The following is a 20,460-nucleotide window of genomic DNA, read 5'->3' as shown; positions in this document are numbered from 1 at the left end:
GCCGATCGTCCCTTCCACCCCTTTCCCTTCTTCTAAGGCTGCCGGTGACAACTGGCGTCCCGGCAACCCTCTCTCCCCTATCCAGCTCGCTGGGAAAGATGAATAGTGACCTCGGCGATGTCGCGAACTCTAATCACATAATTTTTCCGCACCATCTGACGGGTGGACTATGTGGTAGGCAATGGCATCCCAATCCCACTCCTCCCTTTCCTCTCTGGTGCAAGGGAAGAGGAGAGCGGAGATGCGACGCAACGACACGTACACAACGGGTAGCACCATCTGAGGCTGTCTATTCCTGGCTCACACGAGTGCGAGCTAAAGCATCGTTGAGGAGTGCTCGCGCCGCTCGCACCCGCTGCTACCATCTTCTCGGTCTCCACGGCTCCTGTACACCAGGTCCACTACCTAGTGAAGCCCCGCTGCCCCGTTCGGTTCCTAGCGCACCGGCTGTCAAACCGCTGCCCTGGTCAATCGCAGGCGCCTATAATCCGCCACCACCGCCGGTCGTCCCTTCCACCCCTCCCCCCTCTTCTAAGACCGCCGGTGACAACCAGCACCTCGGCAACCCTCTCTCCCCTATCCAGCTCGCCGGGAAAGATGAATAGTGAGCTTGGCGATGTCGCGAGCTCTAATCACATAATTTTTCCGCACCATCTGACAGGTGGACTATGTGGTAGGCAATGACATCCCCTTCCCCACACGCAGTCTCTTGGCGGCGCGTGAGACCAGGGAACACGGAGACGAAAGGCGGCGGGGACGCGTGGTTGATCGAGCACCATGGGAACACTACCGTCTTCCCCGTAGCGCCCGCCGGTGGAGTCCGCCAGGGCGCCAGCACCGTCGTGCGCGTTCCCAGCAGCAGCCCTTCGCCGCGTGGCGTCTCAGGCTCATATGTGTCGCTGCACAGCTGACCCATGCAAAAGCGCCCGCCCAGCGTGCTGCTGCTGGCACACCTGTAAACATGGCATGGGCAAATCCAGGCGCGAAAGCAACGCAACCCACGGTTAGTGCGAGCCGACGTCTCCGCGACCGCCTCCCCAACCGAGGCGACCCGCATCATGCTTGGCCAAGAAGCGAATGTGCCAGCGGCGTCGAGGTCCAGATCGCAAAATGGCAAAAGCCTCGGAATCTTTCCCGCAAACCGCAGCTGACCGACCGAAGCACCAACCCTCCGTGGCGGTCTGTCCCTCTCGCTCTCGGTTCGTGGCTTCGTGCTCGTTGGACCGCACCAAAACCACAAGGCACACATGCGCCAAGGAGTCGAGGACCAACCACGAGCATTTTAAATTTCTTCCCCTTGCCATTTCGTGTCAGTTACCAGCTCCTCCGTCCGCCTCCGCCTCTCCCCCAGACGAGGAGGGAGCAGCAGCGGATTCGGTGGGAGATTCGAGCAGAATTTCGCTGCGGAACGGGAAACCCCTCCTCTTTCTTGCCCCGGGAAGCAACCCGCGGCCGCGCCCCCAGGTTGGTGTCTCCAGCCCACTTGGTTTCTCCAAGCTTTATTAATTCCAATCACCGGTTCCGTTTCGTGTCGCAATTCCGTGGTGTTTCTTCGCCGGCGCCCTCGTAGGGACGGGACGGGTTGGTGCGGATCTTGGGGGCGGTTCCGGGGCTGCGAGCGCAGCGCAGCTCCTTCTCTCAAGCTTCAGTTCCCTAATTCTGCCCCCCCCCATTCCTCTTCTTTTTTCCATCTACAAAATCTTGTTCACTGGTCCCGCTTTCTTGATAATTGTGTTGTTCCGGAATCTGGAAATCTCGGCTCCTTGGGCGAATTTCGAGGCAAAGGTGCGATCTTTGTGCTTCTGCGCGCGCCGTCCCGTATATCGAAATCGTATATTTCATAAAGCGCATACATTTTTCTTAAAAAAACATCTGTCCAGTTCGTTGTCAAATCCGCGCGTGCGGTCAAATTTGTCCTCTATCCGCTTGAAATTCCCTAAGTCATGCGATTTTGTGCTGTCAACGGGTGGAACTGTTCCTTTTGGTGATGTTTTCGAATTGGCAGATTGGTTTGTTCATCTCCTTTGTTTCCGAGAATTTTGGGCTTTGCTTTGTTCCATGAACTGCGTCTTAATAGAGAATGGGTGGTTTCGGGCTTTCAGTTCTTAGTTCAGTTTACCTGTTTGGCACTGTCAGGGGTTCTAGTACTGATGAGGTATTGTGCCAAGTTTCAGCTGCAGCTAGCTAGCTTGTTTGTCATGCTGTGAATAAGCGGTTATGAGTAGGTTTTCCTTTCCATTTTGTTTGTTGCAATGATTGCCCCATTACCTTGCGGTCTGTTGATTGCTTTGTCTGCTTCGTCTGTTTTTCTACCTATAGTTGTTTGCTTGCATTATTTTGTTAATTTCCCATCTTTGATGATGTAGCATGGGGTGCGCGTCTTTTAGGATATATACTCTGACTACATAATGATTTAGTTTTGTGAGTTTCAACATTTGCAAATGTACCCTGCATCCTTCTAGCCGTATCTGACCACGCACTGAGTTACAACATTCTTCTGTCTTGTTGTGTGAGTGGCATTTATTTTATTGGGAGTGGTGAGCGACAATAGACAGACAATGTAGCTCTGATGGCTAAATGAATGGATGATTGTGTCAAAATGCTTAGCAAATAGCAAGTGAGATAAATTCTGAAATGTGATGCTTGTGTGTTCATGGTACAAGCAGTATCAATTGGATTCCAAGTCAATTTCAAGCACCAGAATCCAATATGTTTTTCTGTGTTAGTAGAAAGGGATTCAGCATACTAAAATTCAGTTTATTTTCTCATCGATGTTTGGCTGTTTGTTTTTTCTTCCTGTAGTGAATTTTTATATTTCTGTTCTACATGCTTTGTTTGCCATGCCTTTGTGAATTTATCGATTGCATTTTTTTTCATTTTTCGCTATCCTATTCTGTCAGATGAAGGCAGACATCTTAATTATTTCATTATGCAGATCTGGTCACAAATCTGAGACGTTTCTCAAGAGATAAAGTACACTAATGGTTTCCCGAGTAGGAACATGAATCACTGACTTGGGATGCAATATTTTTATGGGTAAAGAAAAACTCCGTAAGCAGCCTTCTGGCCGTCTGATTGAATCCCTCAAAATGGAGAGGATGAGGAACATCCTGACTCATAGATATCCATACCCGCATGAGCACTCAAGACATTTCATGATTGCTGTGTTTGCTTGTTGGGTTTTCTTCATTTCCTCGGATAACATGCAAAACCTTATCATGAAGTTGGACAAGAATTTTAAATGGTGGTCCATGTATGCTTGTTTAATTGGCTTCTTCTATTTCTTCTCATCACCTTTTATTAGGAAGACCTTCAAACCGAACTATTCAAACTTCAACCGATGGTAAGCATTAACCTCTGGTATGTGAACTAGTACTGTTTAAGTAAAACAAGATGTTTGGTTATCTGAAGTTGTTTCTGAATGTAGGTATATCGCTTGGATATTCTTGGCAGCACTATACCATCTGCCCAGTTTTCAGTCAATGGGCTTGGATTTGAGGATGAATCTTTCCCTCTTCCTCACAATTTATATCTCTTCTCTAATTTTCTTGATGGTCTTCCACATCATATTTCTTGGACTTTGGTATTTGGGTCTTGTGTCTCGTATGGCTGAGAAAAAGCCAGAGCTGCTTACTATAATACAAAACTGTGCGGTAAGTTCCATGGTGACATTGGTTTATGTATCTTCCTTTTCACTTATCTTTTCTTAGTTACCTTTGCGTTATGTTTATTTTAGTTTACATTTTTTAATATATCTTTTATCTTATTGCAGGTTATAAGCATAGCTTGCTGTGTGTTTTACAGCCACTGTGGTAACAGGACTGTTACAAGAGACAAATCTATTGACCGTAGAACTGCTAGCTGGATTGCATTCTCACTTTGGACAAAACATGATGACAACACACTGATTTCAAGGCTATTACGTATGCATAAATTTAAAGAGCAGATTTGCTCCTCCTGGTTTGCTCCAGTTGGTTCTGCTAGTGATTACCCTCTTCTCTCTAAATGGGCCATTTATGGAGAAGTCAGTATTATTATACTTCTTGTCTGCCTTTACATAATTATATTCATTCTTTCGTTTTAAGTTTATTCTTGTCTGTCTGCTCCAGTTGTCTTCCAATGGATCTGGGTCCTCCAATGAAATTTCACCAGTCTACTCTTTGTGGGCTACATTTATTGGTCTTTACATTGCCAATTATGTCGTAGAGCGTTCAACAGGGTATGTCAACTCTCTGAGCACTTGAGCCTTCCCCATTTCCATAAAAAGCAATTTTTTGAAGAATTCTTACTGGAACTTGGGAAATACTGAAAGCATTGATTCAGCTTACATTATGAATGCTTTAGAACAGTATATCTGTTTATGGTGCAATAACATTATGATGCACTCAAACTACTGAAACTTGGGAAATACTGAAAGCATTGATTCAGCTTACTGGAACTTGGGAAATACTGAAAGCATTGATTCACCTATCAGTTACATTATGAATGCTTTAGAACAGTATATCTGTTTATGGTGCAATAACATTATGATGCACTCAACCTAGGGTATTCTGCACACGGTAGCACTCAACCTAGTTGCACTGTCTATGCATGTGTGCATACTAATGTAATCAAGGAGATAACCAAATGTGTGAAATCATATTTACAGTGATTCCCAAGTTATTACATCATAAATTAGGGTCCTTTGCAAGTGGTACCTATCATTGTATCACCTTAGTTGTCAAGTGTATTGTTGTTAAAGAGGTGACTAGGCACGCACAAATTATTTAGCGTGTAACCATATAATTTCTGTTGAGTAACAGAAGCTGAAATATATTTTTGGTTGGTTTAATTTTGGGGTCGTTTCACATTTCTCTCTCTGATTTGATGTGCAGATGGGCTTTAACTCATCCTTTGACAGTTTCGGAGTATGAGAAATTGAAGAAGCAGTTGAAACCAGATTTTGAGGACATGGTTCCTTGGTACTCTGGGTATGTTATTACTTATTAGTTAATACTCTCTCCCTTCCAAATTGTAGGTCATTTTGGCAAATCTAGATGCATAGTTTTGCTATGTATCTAGACATAACACATATCTAGGTGCATAGCAAAAGCTATGTATCTAGATTTGCCAAAACGACCTACAATTTGGAATGGAGGGAGTACATATGTTCTTATACTGCACTTTGATATGGAAGAAGTTACTTACAAGTTGGTAATTTTGTTCTGCAGGACATCAACTGATTTATTTAAAACTGTCTTCGACCTCATGATATCTGTGACTCTCTTTGTTGGGAGATTTGACATGCGTATGATGCAGGTACATCAATTCTTCGCATCCATGCTGTGCCTGTTTTCCTTGGTTTCTGCTTGTGCATCTTTCCCTGATAGGCGCATAATATAGTGATTTAAAATCACTACTGACTTTGCTTTGCAAATTGGGTTTATTTTTACTCTAGCAGGTTGAGTCTATGGTTGTCCTAAGGCAGTTATTGACAGTTTTTTTTCCTAACCTTGACCAGGCTGCTATGAGTAAAACTCCTGATGAAGCTAACAGCCACGACCTTTTGTACGATCATCTTGATGAAAAAGATGAGCTTTGGTTTGACTTCATTGCAGATACTGGCGATGGTGGTAACTCTACATATGCTGTGGCACGATTGCTTGCTCAACCTTCGTTAGTCATAAAATCTGATGATTTAAGGCTAACATTTCCCCGTGGACAGCTGCTACTGATTGGTGGAGACCTTGCGTATGTTTCTCATTAGAACTGAGTCTAAATAACCAGTAAATACTCATTTAGTTTTTGACATTTGACAAGTTGACATTCAAGCTATGCTATATTAATATTTTGCTACTTTAGATTCCATTATTATTTCGTTTACCTATATGATGGGAGTCTCCCTTGCTTATATCTACAGATATCCAAATCCATCCTCATTTTCGTATGAACGGCGTTTTTTCTGCCCTTTTGAGTATGCTCTCCAGCCTCCTGCTTGGTATAAGCCTGAACATATAGCACTGGAGAAACCTGAACTTCCTCTTGGAGTTTCTGAGCTCAGGCGATATCGTGGACCACAATGTTTTATGATCCCCGGAAACCATGGTAATTATCGCCATCTGTATAAAAGCATACCATATAATCGTGTGCAATGATGCTTGTTTATGTGTTTTCTCGTTTGCCTATTTCTGAATATATTATGCCAATGATTTGTTAACATGGAGATGTCAAAAATATTTTCCAAAATTTATCATTGTGGATTGATGTTTCAAACAATCGGAGTGACTGAACCTACACGGCTATGAACAGATTGGTTTGATGGACTAAACACATTCATGAGGTATATCTGTCATAAGAGTTGGTTGGGTGGGTGGTTCCTACCTCAGAAGAAGAGTTATTTTGCATTGAGGCTTCCCAATGGCTGGTGGGTTTTTGGCCTTGACCAAGCTCTTCATGGCGACATTGATGTCTACCAGTTTAAGTTTTTTGCCGAGTTATGTAGACAGAAGGTAATTTCGTTGTCTGATATTCATTTGGTCAGCAACTTGTTTTTGTGATAGGCGCTGTCTTTTATTTTAAATTTGATGGTTCATAGTAACACGTTGCTAGAAGATCTTTTCATCATAAGCAGAAAACATTGAAGATTTTACAGGACATGTTTTTTAGTGACCTGATATTTACCATGGAAGTATGCAGGTCGGTGAAAGTGATTCTGTTATTGTTATAACCCATGAACCAAACTGGCTCCTTGATTGGTACTGGGGTGATAAAACTGGAGCGAACGTTGCATATTTAATACAGGAGTACCTCAGGGGGAGATGCAAACTGCGGATGGCTGGAGACCTGCACCATTATATGCGACATTCTTGTGTCGAGTCAAAAGAACCAGTTCATGTACAGCACTTACTTGTAAATGGATGTGGTGGGGCCTTTTTGCATCCAACACATGTCTTTGAGAACTTCAGAGTATTTTATGGGAACAAGTATGAAACAAAATCTACATATCCTTCTTATAATGATTCTAGCAAGGTAAGATTTACTCCGTCATTTTTATACCTTATTATTAGTTCATTTCAGTGTAGCATTTGATTGGTCATGTTTTTTGAGGGTTTTGTGTTGCCAAGTGACCTTTTCCTTAATTGTTTGTCTCTCCAGATTGCGCTTGGTAACATTTTGAAGTTTCGAAGGAAAAATTGGCAATTTGATGTTATTGGTGGTTTTGTGTACTTCGTACTGGTTTTCTCAATGTTTCCACAGGTGAGGAAAAAAAACAGATAAATTTGCTCTTTATGAACTGTGCAGTTCTTGGTAGAAGACTGGCCCTTCTTAGGTTAAGTAAAAGCCTAAAAGTTCATTTGGTTTTCACACTCACAATGCTAAATTCTAAAATTCATGAGAAATGGTGTTATCCTATGTATTAATTCTTGGTCCCTTTCTTCTTGGTGGTACAAGTTCATCTATGATTATGACTGCTACCAAGAATTGACACTAAGGATGGCAAATAACAGAATGCCTAAGGGCTGTGATAATTCTTGCCATCCTGTAATCAGTGGTGATGTTTTCATAGGACCAGCCAGCTCATCCTCCTGTCTTGAAGGGTGTTTTAGAGAGTTTAGACAGATTCTGAGACTTTGTAGACACATTTCTAATAAGATTTATACAATGTTATTGAAGGAGAGTATGGCCAGGAATGGCCAGGAATTGTAGATGCATTCCAAGGGGCAATAGCCGGTTACATATATAGGCAAGGAACCATAATGGTTTATAGAATACCATCAATCAAGGGAACCTTGCCATGTACACAGAGAGCACCGGATGCACCTAACCTAGGGCCGGTGCACACATCCAGGAAGGATGGTGCGGCCAGGCGCCATGGGCCCTGATTGGCCAACCCAAGCACAGCCATACATTATCCTCTAACAGTTATAATTTTTTTTTGGCGTACAAGTGGACTAAATTTTCTACCCTCTCACAAGTTTCTGTGAACCAACAAATGGGGTTATATTCTTCTTGTCCAATTAGGGAATTTGCAAATATCATATAATGAAAAGAAAGTAGCAATAGACTACATTACTAATCAATGTATATTGCACAAGCACTAATGTACACTGATTCAGTTACTTCTATTTGCGGCCTGATGCAATATGTTGTGCTATGCAGTGTGACTCGTTTCGCATCTTACATGAAGACTCCTGGGCTGGTCGTGTCAATGGTTTCTTCATTGCAATGTGGAATGCTATTTTTGAGATTCTAGAGCGGTCTTATGTATCCCTAGCTGGTGTTGTCACCTTACTGATGGTATCATTTTTCTTTGTACCCACAAAACTGTCACGTAGGAGACGTGCTTTGCTTGGTTTTCTTCATGCTGCTGCTCATATAACTTCGGCAGTGCTACTGATGCTACTTCTGGAATTAGCTATTGAAATCTGCATCCGCAACCATCTATTAGCAACGTCAGGTTGGTTCATTTTTTTTCTTTTCACGTGCATCACACTTGATGAAACATGCTATATCCTCTGCTCGAACCCTTGTGACCTTGCATCCCAAATATAAGATGATAGTGTACGAGGCGCGCAAGTTACTTCCATTCCAGTCATATTCTTTAACACTGCAGGTCCACAGTGATCCACAAGTATTGTTCCAGTGCATCTGCCATTCCATTGAAAAAATAGTGATGTGTTATCATTAATTGGCAGTGCCCATCCCGAGAAAATGATTCATTATTGATGCCCATGCACATCTAGCTTCATTGCTAACTGCAGCGTTGATTCTCACATTAATAAACATTTTTTTGTCTAAAAAATCTTGGCCACAATGAGGAGGAGAGCAAGATGATAGTAATGGCTGATCCTTCTTTTCATCACCTGTCCTTATATCCTCCGGATAGTGTAATAGTTTGCATCAACTGTATATTCTTTGTGGTGGCCTCATGTGTTATTATGTTCCCATCTTCATCCACAATTTATAAAAAAGTTTGTTCTTGTACTTGTTCTCAGGCTACCATACCCTTTACAAATGGTATCGCAAAGTGGAAAGCGAGCATTTCCCTGATCCCACAGGACTTCGCGCTCGTCTTGAGCATTGGACCTTTGGGCTTTACCCTGCATGTATTAAGTACCTCATGTCCGCATTTGACGTCCCAGAGGTATTCTTTCATCTTTGTAATCTTTCATCTTTGTAAACTACAATGAGATCCTTTCTGATGGTTGGTACTGTTATCTGCCATATACTCCCTCTACAGGTCATGGCGGTAACAAGAAGCACAATTTGCAGAAAAGGAATAGAGTCCCTTCCCCGGGGAGGTGCCATCATCTACTACGTCTGTGTTTTTCTGTACTTCTGGGTGCTGTCGACACCTGTTGTATCACTGGTGTTTGGGAGCTACTTATATGTATGCATAAACTGGTTCCATATCCATTTCGATGAGGCCTTCTCTTCACTGCGCATAGCAAATTATAAGGCGTTCACACGGTTCCACATCAAGAAGAATGGAGACCTTGAGGTCTTCACCCTGGCTGTAGACAAGGTAAGACTTCAATTTTTTTTTAATAGAAACAGCCGTGTATTGTCATAAATAGCTCAATACTGTGAATGAATCAGGTGCCAAAAGATTGGATGCTAGATCCAGACTGGGATATGGAACCCAAGCAGCCATTCCAGATGAGCTACACCAGGAAGTTCCCAAGCAAATGGAGGTCTGCCTCAGGCCTCGACCCGATTAACACGGTGCGTATTATTGATCGGTTCGTCATCCCACGGACGCCCCCAAGTCCTACAACTCCAGGAGGCTCTGTCAGATGATGAGGATGCTGTGGACTGTGATGTACATACAGTTGAGTCATCTTGTTGTCTCTCCTCGGAGCAGCTGTACAGTAGCACAAGATGTCCTCTGACGTAGGATAGGAGAAATAGGTAGAAGAAAACGAAGGCCAAATCTCCACGAGATAATATTCAAATGTTGTACATCTGCTGTGACATTGGCCCACTAGCGATGATGTCAATTTCGCTTTTGTCATGCGCAGTGGGCCTGATCAGATATAATGCTGAGCTAAGAAGTTATGTCCGAATATGTGAGCTGCTAAGCAGCAGTAATGCAAGAACAAAGTGTATTCAGCAAAGTTTGAACGGTGTTCATTTGCACATCATCTGTAAAAAAGTATCAGGGACTTCTTGTCGCTAAACTGTAGTAGCAGACGGCGCCAAAGCCACAGGAAAGACACGCACATACAGAAAAGGTAAAAAAAATGTTTGCATTAAGCTGGTAATGGTTTGGATCGCAACTGGTTCTAACAGTCTGGTTCTCATTGTGGTCGGTTATGGTCCAGTGGAAAATGATACTCGACTCCTTGCTCAATTTTTTCATGCGCTTGTCATCTCGTTGCTGCCGGCATCTCCAGCCAAGAGCTGTTCAAGAATGCCTACGAGCTCTATGTCCTCTGTTGAAGAAAGTTTTTGATGTATGTTTTGATTCGTCTTTGTTCTCAGCAGCTATGATTAGATAATGGGTTGGAAACCATAAAGAGTCCAGTTCGGTTTTGGTGTCAAATCACTGGCAGATTAATTTGGCTCAGTGTTTGAAGCATGCAGACTGGTGTGGTGGGGAACGGTGAGAATATTTTGCAATTAGCTTGGTGCGGCTTTGGTCTGGATACCAGACCATTCACGTACAAGATAGATCTTTCTGCCATCATGTTTCTCTTTAGGTGGATCTTTGCCCTTTTTATCCTGTACATTTAATCTTAGAGCATGAGCCAAGGTTGTGTCAGCTTGATCCTTAGAAAATGCCTCGGACTCCTGTAGCTGTTCTTTGATTTATCTTTTTCCTTGGAACGTTGGAGGCTGGAACTGTATATGGCAAATCTATTGCTCACCAGAATGTGATTGTTTAGACTCCTACCATTTTGCTTCACCTGCTAATTTATGTTTCAGTTAGAAGTTCCAGAAATGGGTTGGTTTTTAATGTTTCCGATTTGCCAAGAAAATGTCCCCCCGCGAGCTTCCAAGATCTGATCAGATCATAATCGTGCAGCAGCAGTAGCCTTGTAAATCTTCTGCTTCTTGATACTCCTATAAAATCTAGCAGGCCTCCTGCTTTTGACATGTATCAGGAAGAAAATACAGTATCACATCTAAGTTTGACCAGAAGCCTGTTTCGTTCCAAATGCCGTCAGAAGATACACCAAAGACTGCTACCAGGACTACCTGCATCAGCCTGCCAATCAGTTACCTTGTTTCGACATCCCAGGCTTATCATGACATCACATGAATAGTAATTTACATATTAACTGGATTCCATGGTAACATGGATGCCATCGTCTTTGGCCAAATTTAAGTCCTAAACTTCTATGATACGTGGTAGTTATTGTAGTAGCAGTCACCCTTCCAGAAATATGCCATATCCCCCAAAATTACTTCATGGCAAAGATAAACCTCCACTACATAACGGGCACTAATTGCCCGTATAAACTTAATCTTGTGCTAGCATAGATATTCTAATCAAGATGGGCACCACCCTTTTTTGTTGTCACCGTAAATTGTACCCAGATTTGGCGTCCCCCATCAGAGTTTACGCCATGTTTACTTTCCTGTCTTCACTGGAAACGCTTGACCTAGCCCCTTCAGTGTTGTTAGGCTTCCCACTTTTGAGCTCACCGAGTGTTTGCAGCAACAAGGAAGCCTGATCAAGAATTGTTTGCAGTTTCGATTCATCCATTGAATTCAACTCAGCAACAATAAGATCGATTGAAATCTTTTGTGCGGATGTACTGGACGGATCTTGTTCTTTTGCTGTCTCCATCACATCTGAGTTTAGCTTGTTTGTTTCTATTTCATGCAGTACCTTGATAACACTAGGACACACTGCCATTCTGTTATCCTCCTCCACAGGATAACTATCTACTGAAGGAATCGGCATGTTAAGGTCAATGCCAAAATGGTTTCCACAAATGTCCAGGTGGTTTTGTTTCCTGTCTTCTGTACAGTTTCCTTTAAGCTCTTCTCCAACATTTGTAGAAGCATTGTTTTCTTCGAAGGAAGGGCGCACAAGCTTTCTTCTCTTCACTTTCCCACTGATTTCCTTTCCCAAGTTTGCATCCGCCTTCCCCACTTCACTTCGCCTCCTAAAGTTGTAGAAAGGAACTTGTGGTCCCATGCTTTCTTCTCCCAGCTCTAGTCGACTTGGCAGGTTCAGCTCTTTATGAGAACAGTCCATAGCCTTCTCCCCGATCAACTGTATAACAAGACCATCTGCAATTGGTTTATTCTTGTGACTCCAATGTTCTGTCTTCTGAGAAAGAGAAGAAACCAATTGGTTGAGCGTAGGACCTGTGGACTCTTGGCAAGACAGTTGCTTGTTCAGTGTTAAGCGAGAAAAAACACTTCGTTGTGGAGGGCTACACCAATTCTTTGTGTTGTTTTCAGCTCTTATATTATGCTGTGTAGGCCGTGGATCAACAATATCATTTGCAAAGTCTACATCACAGTAAGGGACCTGAATGTAATCAGCATAATTCCTTTTCTGATCAATGGCTGGTACTGTTTTTCCATCACGTTCAAGAACTTCAGTGTATGTGGGAATACACTGTAGGCTCAGTTTTGCCGGCGTTGGAGCTTCTCCTTCACTGAAACACTGCCGCTCACATTCATATGTGCCGCTATTATGTGCCCTGGAGCGTCCTTGGTTAAGGCAAATGTCACAATGAACTTGATAGTCAGAGTTACTTCGTAGATTTGACAGAGACAAACCAGGATATGAACAGTCATGTGGAGCAAAAGATGGATTCAAATGATTCCTTCCATTGTAAGTTGAATTCAGAGTTGCATATCCAGAAGTTAACGAGCCACTGTACAAATAACCACTAGATAATGGGTATGCCTGATTTGCAATAAATTTAGCTCCTTCAGCTGGGTCCTGAGTTGTACATCCAGAACGCAAGATATTTTGTGCATAGTCTTGTGGTAATGGATATGGCTGCTTCGCAACCAAATGGTAGGGCCTAGAAGTTTGAGAGCAAGGTGCAGATACTTGAGTTGAAACAGCATCGGTCATAACAGCAGCTGGGAAAAGCTCACTCTGAGATTGGAATTCAATCTGGTCATGGTGTCTGCGGGCAGAAGCAATTTGGGCTCCAATTTCTGTTCCCAGGGGCTTGGACATGTTTGGGTGTGTCTCAACACTAAGTGGTAAATCTGTGTGCATGCTTGTAGCAGTAGAATATCTTCTTACAACTTCTGAAATGTTGGGAACCAAAAGGCGTGATTGATCAATAGAATGAGGAACATCTGGAGTCATGCTTTCTCTGTCATGCCCCCTTTTGCTAGAGCGGGTTGTTTCCAAATTCTCATTTTTTGAATATTCTTGAATAGGGGGCTGTACCCTCCTCTTGTCAAACAACTCATATAACCGAACAACCTGCAAGTCAGTAGAAGTTTCCATTGTCAGACGTGCCATCAGAAGGTACATTTGTAACATTATATAGCACAAAGTGGTAGTAGAGCAGACCTGCTCGTAGGAAAGGTCAAAGTAGAACTTTGTTGGCAGATAGTAGTTGTCTTCTATGGCAGGGGAAAACTCATCTTCACTTAGTGGCCTGCACTTCCATATAATATTGATGCGAACCTAGGGGAAAAAAGAATGGCTCAAAAACGCATGGATATTTTTTTCTTAATCATATAATCATCAGAGCTCTAAAGCTTGTTAGCTGATATAATGTGCAAAAGTCACAAAATGTAAAGGCAATTTGGGTGTTGTCTATTCATATGTCCTGTGTACAAAAATGAAAGGTGCATTACAATTCTACTAGTAATAACAAGAAAAAACCCAAGGTATGTAGTGTAATGTCAGGAGGTTCAGTTCCTGGTCCTACAAACCTTACATTATTCTCAGCTTAGCAAGTTCAACTTAGCACGGCCACCCTCACATGTAGATGTGCATACATATAGGAGTATTCAGAAAAGGAAAACTAGTTTAAAGAGATCTGAAGTCAGAAGACAACGATTAACCAAGAGGCACATATTAGTTGTGTATTACCTGTGCCGGATACGAGCGTTGTGTTGATCGAAATGCAGCATTGCTAATATTGAGGCCCCCGTCGGAGGCAGCCTCAAAGACTCCATAAAGATTGCGCAAAGTATGGTCAAAGAGAAACAAAGGCATCCCTTCTCTAACATTCCGGACAAAGGGTTCGTACTCCGACGGCAGGCCGAAAATGCCCGCTTGGAAGCATTGCTCCCTTGTGAGGGTGTTGGACATGAAGATTGCTCCGGCCATGTCCCCAACTGCATCCTGCCTAAACGACAGCGCAGGCCCTTCACGCTTCATTCCGGTGGACCTTGCACACGCACACAGGTGAAACGAGTGAGAAACGCTGTAATTGGCACATGAATTGGTTCAGTATTGGTTGTTGTGCATGCTAGAGACTCGTATGTAAATGTAGAACGCAATCAAACGCACATTACAAAGATGGGCAGCGGTTAAGCTTTATGTCAATTAATTACTTCATACAGGCTAGAGACTCGTATGTATATAGAACGCAATCAACCGCACATTACAAAGACGGGCAGCGGTTAAGCTTTATGTCAATTAATTACTTCATACAGGCTAGAGGCTCGTATATATATAGAACGCAATCAACAGCATATTACTACAAAAAGGAACGAATCAGAATAAGCCCGGTGTTTAAAAGACGAAAGGAAGAATATCGCATTATGAAGAAAGGCGAGTAAAAGGGGGAAAATTAACTACCCAAGTGGACCACAAGAGTACAGAAGGAACAAAAGTGATGCACACCAAGAGATGGAAGGAATCGGGAAGTTGGTCCGACTACACTAATACTAAACTAAAAAAAATTCTTGCAATGCCCGAGCACACAGAATAAATCTGCAATCAGCGAACCAGGTAATAACTAATAATAAGGAGAGGGAAGAAGGGGAGCAATGGTTGTGGTCAGGACCACGGCGATGGAGCTGGGATCGCGGCGCGCGCACCACATGAAACTAACTAACAATCATATTAAACCCTAAAAAAATGGCAGTTAAAAAAAAACGGGGAGAGAGAGAAACGCCATCGAGCTGGTGCCTGTAAGGCTGTAACCGAAGGAAAGCGAGGAGCTAGCGCAAGTAGACGGAGTGAGGGAGGGAGGGGAGGGTTCGCACTTGATATGGATCGCGCGTGCGTGCGATGGGTGGTGGAGGTGCCGATGAACCCGCGCCCGTGCTGGGGTTTCCTCCTCCTCCTCCTCGCCAATGACGGACGCCGTCGCGGTGGGCGCGGCTGGTGGCGGGCGAAAGCAACCGGCGCGCTCCGGCGCAGATGGATTCTGCTGGCGGCGGGGCGGACTGGAGGGAGTACTAGGATTGACTGCGGAAGAAGGAAAGCGTAGGGGGCGGACGGCGATGGATTGTGCTTTTCTACTGGAGGAAGGTGGCGGCGATGCGGCCGGATTTCTCTCGATGGATTGCGCTTCGGGACCTGCGCTCCGCAACCGCTTCGGCTTCGAGTGGGGCCCGGCGTTTTTTTGGCTTTTTTTTTGTTATATATATTTTCTTGATTTTTTTTTGTTATGTACTCCTATCCGATTCTCTTTTCTTATATTTAATTTAATTTATTTATTTATTACTTTTGATGTCGATTCCTCATCTTCCACGGAAAAAAGAAATTTTTTCAACTGTTTTTTTTCAAACTTATACTTAGGGGGCGTTTAGTTCCCAAAACAAAAAAATTTTGGGTGTCACATCAGCGTTTGACTAGATGTCGGGAGGGCTTTTCGAACACTAATTAAAAAACTAATTTCAGAACTCACTTGGAAACCGCAAGACGAATCTTTTGAGGCCTTTGACCGCATCATTAGCACATGCGGGTTACTGTAGCACTTATGTCTAATGATGCCCTAATTAGGCTCAAAAGATTCGTCTCGTCGTGTACATCCAAACTGTGTAATTAATTTTGTTATTTAATTACATTTAGTGCTTCATACATGTGTTTAAAGGGGAGGTGAAAATTTTTGGGTGAAAATTTTTGGGAACTAAACGGGCCCTTAAAATGAAAAAAAAAACAAGGAATCCGGAAGGCGCCGAGGTTTCGCGACGCGCTTGACTCGTGTCGGGCGCGCGTGCTCGCGGTCTTTCCCGGAGCGCGGCGTCGCGTGCACAGGCAGGCAGGAGGCATGCTGATGCCCCGAGGCGGGCCGCGCAGACGGAGTGATCGGCCCATGGGCTTTTCAATTTGTTTTGTCCTGGATGAATTGCTTCCAAAAAATTGTATTATTGTAATTTTTTTAAAAGTATATTATTGTGGACAAGTAGATCCCAGCAAACTTTCATGGAAAAAGGATATACACCAGAAGTTTTCTAAAATCTCTCCTTTTCCCAATAATTAATGGTTGTTGTAATAGTTCATCCAACTCTCTCAAATAAAGGGAGATTTCTGCTATCAGAATATGTTAGTTATATTAGAATAATATTATTTGGAGACTGTAACAGTATCTCCTCCAACGATCTATGAAAGTAGTATTAAGATATCCTATTGCTACCTACTTTATTGGAAGATATTTATTGGGTACTGTTGGAGATACTCTTATAGCAAATCACGTGTCGTAATTTATAAAATATATACACTCTAACTCTATTCCACATCACCATCCACTAGGACTTTCTATTTATGCTTTCTACCAATTTCCTGTGCACAAATGGAAGCCATCAATTTTAACACAAATAATCTCTCCACCACAACACACCCACAACACACCTGAGAGGAGCCGAAGAAACCAAAAGCCATCACTGCAATACGAAAAAACCCAAAGATCGTTGTAAGGATCGATGTACCAAGAGGGGGGGGTGAATTGGGTCATTTTCAAATTTCTAAATCAAAATAAAGCAACCTTAATCTATGCAATAATAGTAAGTCTCAATTCACCAACCGGCTAACTAAGCAACCTACACAAGCTATAAAGGATACAACAAGGTATGAAACTAAGTAAGGTAGAGCTAAGTTATGATCTCTAAGGTCAAGCACATGAATAATTGCATGAAAGTAAGTGCTTGAAAGTAAAGAGTGGGCAAGAGACGACCGGATTTTTTCCCGTGGTGTCGATGTGTTGGCACACACCCCTAATCCACGTTGTGACACTCACTAAGAGTCTTGTCACCTCCCAAGTCACCGAGTCGAGGGCGCTCACTAAGAGTCTCCGTTCACCATTCCGGCGTGGTGGAGCTCTCAAGCCACGTACAATCTTCTCCGGGCTCCCACAATCAACTTGGCAAGCTCCGGAAGAAACACCTCAATCACCAAGATCGCCTAGGTGTTGCCAATCACCAAGAGTAACAAGCTAGGGCCTTCACTTGAGCAAGAACTGATCACCAAGAACAGATGCACACAAGCTTCTCCCTACTCAAGTCCTTAGCCTTGCTTCTTGGATGATTGAATAATCAAATGAGTGGAATGTGAAGCTCAAAGTGGCTCTCAACAAAAGAATGAGTGTATGAGTGTTGCCTAGTGTCAAGAGGCTGTAAATGACTCATTGGAGGGGTATATATAGGCAGCTCACGTGGATAGAGCCGTTGGAGAAAAGCTACCAGAAAAGTACGCAACACCGGTTAATCCGACGGCCCTCCAAAAGTCATCGTCGGTTTAACCGATGAATGTAAACTGCCCTTTTGAAAAACTAGCCGTTACTGCTCTGGCAATTTAACCGATGTATCATCGGTTTAACCGGTGAATGTAGCTGTCCCATGATTAACTGAAAAACCAACTCTCTGGACAACTACACCGACGTTAGCTCAAATCCATCGTCGGTTTAACCGGTGAGTATAAGCTCAGAAACCAATGGAAAACCAACGTTCTGGACAACTGCACCGACGTTAATTTCAAATATCGTCGGTTTAACCGGTGTACTCAGTGTCCATGCTTCAGTGACATCGTTTAACCGACGTATAGAAACTTGAAGACGTCGGTTAAACCGGTGATAAGACTTTCTCCTGATTTTGTCTGTTTTGATTTGAGTCTTGAATGAAATCCATCTTTGCTTGAGGTATGAGTTGAGTAGCACTTGTTTGAGCTCCCAAGAACCTGAGTGACCAATGTGGGCATCCATTTTTTTGATTGACCATGTCCATGCTCAAGTTACTTGGCCTTAACCCCTCTTAATAGTGTGACCTCTACAAAACTATAAAACCTATACTAACCTAAGTGTCCTTCTCAACTTTGCGACACTTAGGACTAGAAAGATCCTTAGTCTTGTTATATACTTGAGTTGAATACGAGATAGCCTTTTTGAATAATGAAATTTAGGGGCCTCTTTAACATATGATCCAATGAGCGATAAGATTTCATTAAGCTGCACAAACTCATCAGTCACAATAATGGTTGTCATTAATCACCGAAACATACCTTGAGGGCCTAGATGCTTTCTGTAGGAATATGGGGTAGCAAAAACAAAAAATTTCTACCACATAAACCAGGATTACTGCAGTTATAGATCACGGGATTACCACTAGATGCACGATTGCGGAACTTCTGTAGCGCGTCGGTGTAGTGCAGATGGAAGCCGGCAGTGCAGTTGCGTGAACCACCTCACGAACGGCTCGTCCTTGTGCAGCAAACGCAGCACCTCCACGAAGTCCACACGGACGGGAAGAAGCTTCGCACTCCGGATTGCTAGATCCGCGAGAACGAACTAGAGCTAGATGGACGAGGAAGAGGAACAGGGAGGGGGCGCTATTGTAGCGCGCAGTTACTGTTCATGGTACTGTCACCCGTGTGAATAGTATCCAGGGTTAGGGTTTTTAGGCGCCCCCTCCTCTGTTTATATAGCCCCTTAGGTGGACTGCCTTGGGCCCCACCTTGGGTGCCCCTTTTTGGGCCTAAATGGCACATTAGTGCATCTAAGCCCAGTCTAATTCGGATCTCATCCTTATCAGACTTTTTTCCTTAAGTGTGTGACCCTATGGGCTCACATGCGAATAGACATGACCCGAGTACTCTTACTCGGTCCAATAGTAGACAGTGGCATCTAGTAAGACATGTCAACTCCTATACACACACAAAGATCATATCAGACGAGTCGCCACAATATCATATACATGTTGTTCCCTTTGCCTCACGATATTTGGTCTAGCTTAAAGCCGACCACTCTTTCTCGATCCTGTGATTTGGAATCCTTGGTTAACTCTTAACCCCAGCATGACCATGCATTTCCTGATCCGAATCACTCGAGGGGCCCAGAGATATCTCTCTCTTGTAGAGAGGGGCAAATCCCATCTTGACCGACTATGTCTCACAGCATGCTTCTTGACAGACCCGAAAGCCACCTTTATAACTACCCTATTATGGTGCAGTGTTTGATGGCTCCTAAGTAAGTCGGTTCACATCTAGAGTACATACGACGATCTCAGGTCTTAGGACACAGCGTATATATTGTGTAATGAGAAGTCATCATCTCGTGTTGGGTCAGTTCAGTCTCATGTCTTACATGAGCCCACATTATTAGTTTGACATCTCCATGTCCATGACTTGTGAAACGTAGTCAATCAACTAATACATGTGCTAGTCTAATATTCATGTGTGTCCTCACATGAACTCCGACTAGGAACATTTTAGAATATTCATACAAGTATAGAGTTTCAAAAATACTTCACATAAGCATTAATCAATACAAGTTGTCATCCATGAATATTCAAGGAACACTTTATTAACCATGAATATTAGGAAATATGATTGCCTCTAGGGCATATTTCCAACACTTTCAATCTCCCCCTTTTGGTGATTGATGACAACACAAATAATAACTTAAACGAGTAAAGCAAGAAATGTTAACACGCGAAAATAAAAGCACAGAATCCATAGACATGTCATAAAGAGCAACACGCACAAGAGTCTAATATACATGTCCATGAACCAAAAGCCAATGAAGATACACCAATCAAGTCCTGGCATCTATGAGCACTCTACTAGATCTACCCTCCCCCTGACTCCAACTCCTCTGTGACTCCCCCTAACTCTCTCCCCCTTTGGCATCAAAGCACCAAAAAGGCGAGCTACGGGTCCTGCTGTTGCGGCACGGCGAGGAAGCGGTCCAGGTCATCGTCGTCGTCGTCGGATGGAGAATCCTCGGTGACGGACGGGAGCTACGGGTCCGAGATGACTGGAGGTGTAGCTGTTGTGGAGGCTCTCGTGCTGGCACTGCCTGGGAGAGGATCCGTAGAAGTCATAATCGGGTCAGCAGAAGAGGTGTCAGCATCTGAAGACGTTACTGCTGAGGCTGCTGGTTGCGTCAACTGTGGAAGTAGGGACTCCTCTCCTCCTCCTCCCCCTGAAGGTAGTGCCTGTGGTACGATGGGGAGGGCGACTGACTGAACCGCTGACGGTGAGTCCTAAAAAAGCGTAACCGCTGGCAGTGGTGAGAAGATCTGATGACCGGTAGACCCAAGAAGTGCGGACAACGAGAATGTGGTCTCTGGCATCGTCGAAGAAGCTGGAGCTGCAGT

The 20,460-nt window shown here is 43.5% G+C and overlaps 2 protein-coding genes across 3 annotated transcripts; one reads left to right on the top strand and one right to left on the bottom strand.

Moving 5' to 3' along the window:
- The first annotated feature begins 1,238 nt into the window (after positions 1–1,238).
- Positions 1,239–10,119, top strand: LOC120670894. 2 transcript variants are annotated; one of them, XM_039951081.1, is made up of 17 exons: positions 1,274–1,464; positions 1,571–1,785; positions 2,936–3,343; positions 3,428–3,653; positions 3,773–4,024; positions 4,110–4,219; positions 4,875–4,970; positions 5,211–5,298; positions 5,501–5,730; positions 5,900–6,084; positions 6,289–6,488; positions 6,676–7,008; positions 7,135–7,236; positions 8,140–8,437; positions 8,976–9,124; positions 9,221–9,505; positions 9,580–10,119. In XM_039951081.1, the coding sequence occupies exons 3-17, from the start codon at positions 3,033–3,035 to the stop codon at positions 9,778–9,780; spliced, it is 3,066 nt and encodes a 1,021-aa protein (XP_039807015.1). In that variant the 5' UTR covers positions 1,274–1,464; positions 1,571–1,785; positions 2,936–3,032; the 3' UTR covers positions 9,781–10,119. The 2 variants fall into 2 exon arrangements, with proteins under 2 accessions (XP_039807008.1, XP_039807015.1); XM_039951074.1 differs by lacking the exon at positions 1,571–1,785 and having other exon boundaries at positions 1,239–1,464.
- A 1,022-nt stretch (positions 10,120–11,141) lies between these two features.
- On the bottom strand, positions 11,142–15,444 carry LOC120670902. Its single transcript, XM_039951096.1, has 4 exons — positions 15,133–15,444; positions 14,009–14,309; positions 13,481–13,597; positions 11,142–13,390 (listed from the first exon to the last, which is right to left on the bottom strand). Exons 2-4 carry the CDS (start codon positions 14,297–14,299, stop codon positions 11,546–11,548), a joined length of 2,253 nt encoding a protein of 750 aa, XP_039807030.1. The 5' UTR covers positions 14,300–14,309; positions 15,133–15,444; the 3' UTR covers positions 11,142–11,545.
- Positions 15,445–20,460: the final 5,016 nt, after the last annotated feature.

Source organism: Panicum virgatum, chromosome 2K, assembly GCF_016808335.1.
Source record: "Panicum virgatum strain AP13 chromosome 2K, P.virgatum_v5, whole genome shotgun sequence".
NCBI lineage: Eukaryota > Viridiplantae > Streptophyta > Magnoliopsida > Poales > Poaceae > Panicum > Panicum virgatum.
The sequence above is the reverse complement of the archived record's forward strand: the minus strand, read 5'-3'. Positions and strand labels throughout refer to the sequence as shown.

What these genes read in the sequence shown, in the direction of transcription:
- LOC120670894 (XM_039951074.1), top strand. Translation starts at nt 3,033, where the DNA reads ATGGGTAAAGAAAAACTCCGTAAGCAGCCTTCTGGCCGTCTGATTGAA. An exon ending in CTTATAATGATTCTAGCAAG is followed by an intron (nt 7,009 to 7,134) that starts GTAAGATTTACT and finishes TTGTCTCTCCAG; the next exon opens with ATTGCGCTTGGTAACATTTT. An exon ending in TCACCCTGGCTGTAGACAAG is followed by an intron (nt 9,506 to 9,579) that starts GTAAGACTTCAA and finishes TGAATGAATCAG; the next exon opens with GTGCCAAAAGATTGGATGCT.
- LOC120670902 (XM_039951096.1), bottom strand. Translation starts at nt 14,299, where the DNA reads ATGAAGCGTGAAGGGCCTGCGCTGTCGTTTAGGCAGGATGCAGTTGGG. An exon ending in AACGCTCGTATCCGGCACAG is followed by an intron (nt 13,598 to 14,008) that starts GTAATACACAAC and finishes TTTTTCCCCTAG; the next exon opens with GTTCGCATCAATATTATATG. An exon ending in TTGACCTTTCCTACGAGCAG is followed by an intron (nt 13,391 to 13,480) that starts GTCTGCTCTACT and finishes ACTGACTTGCAG; the next exon opens with GTTGTTCGGTTATATGAGTT.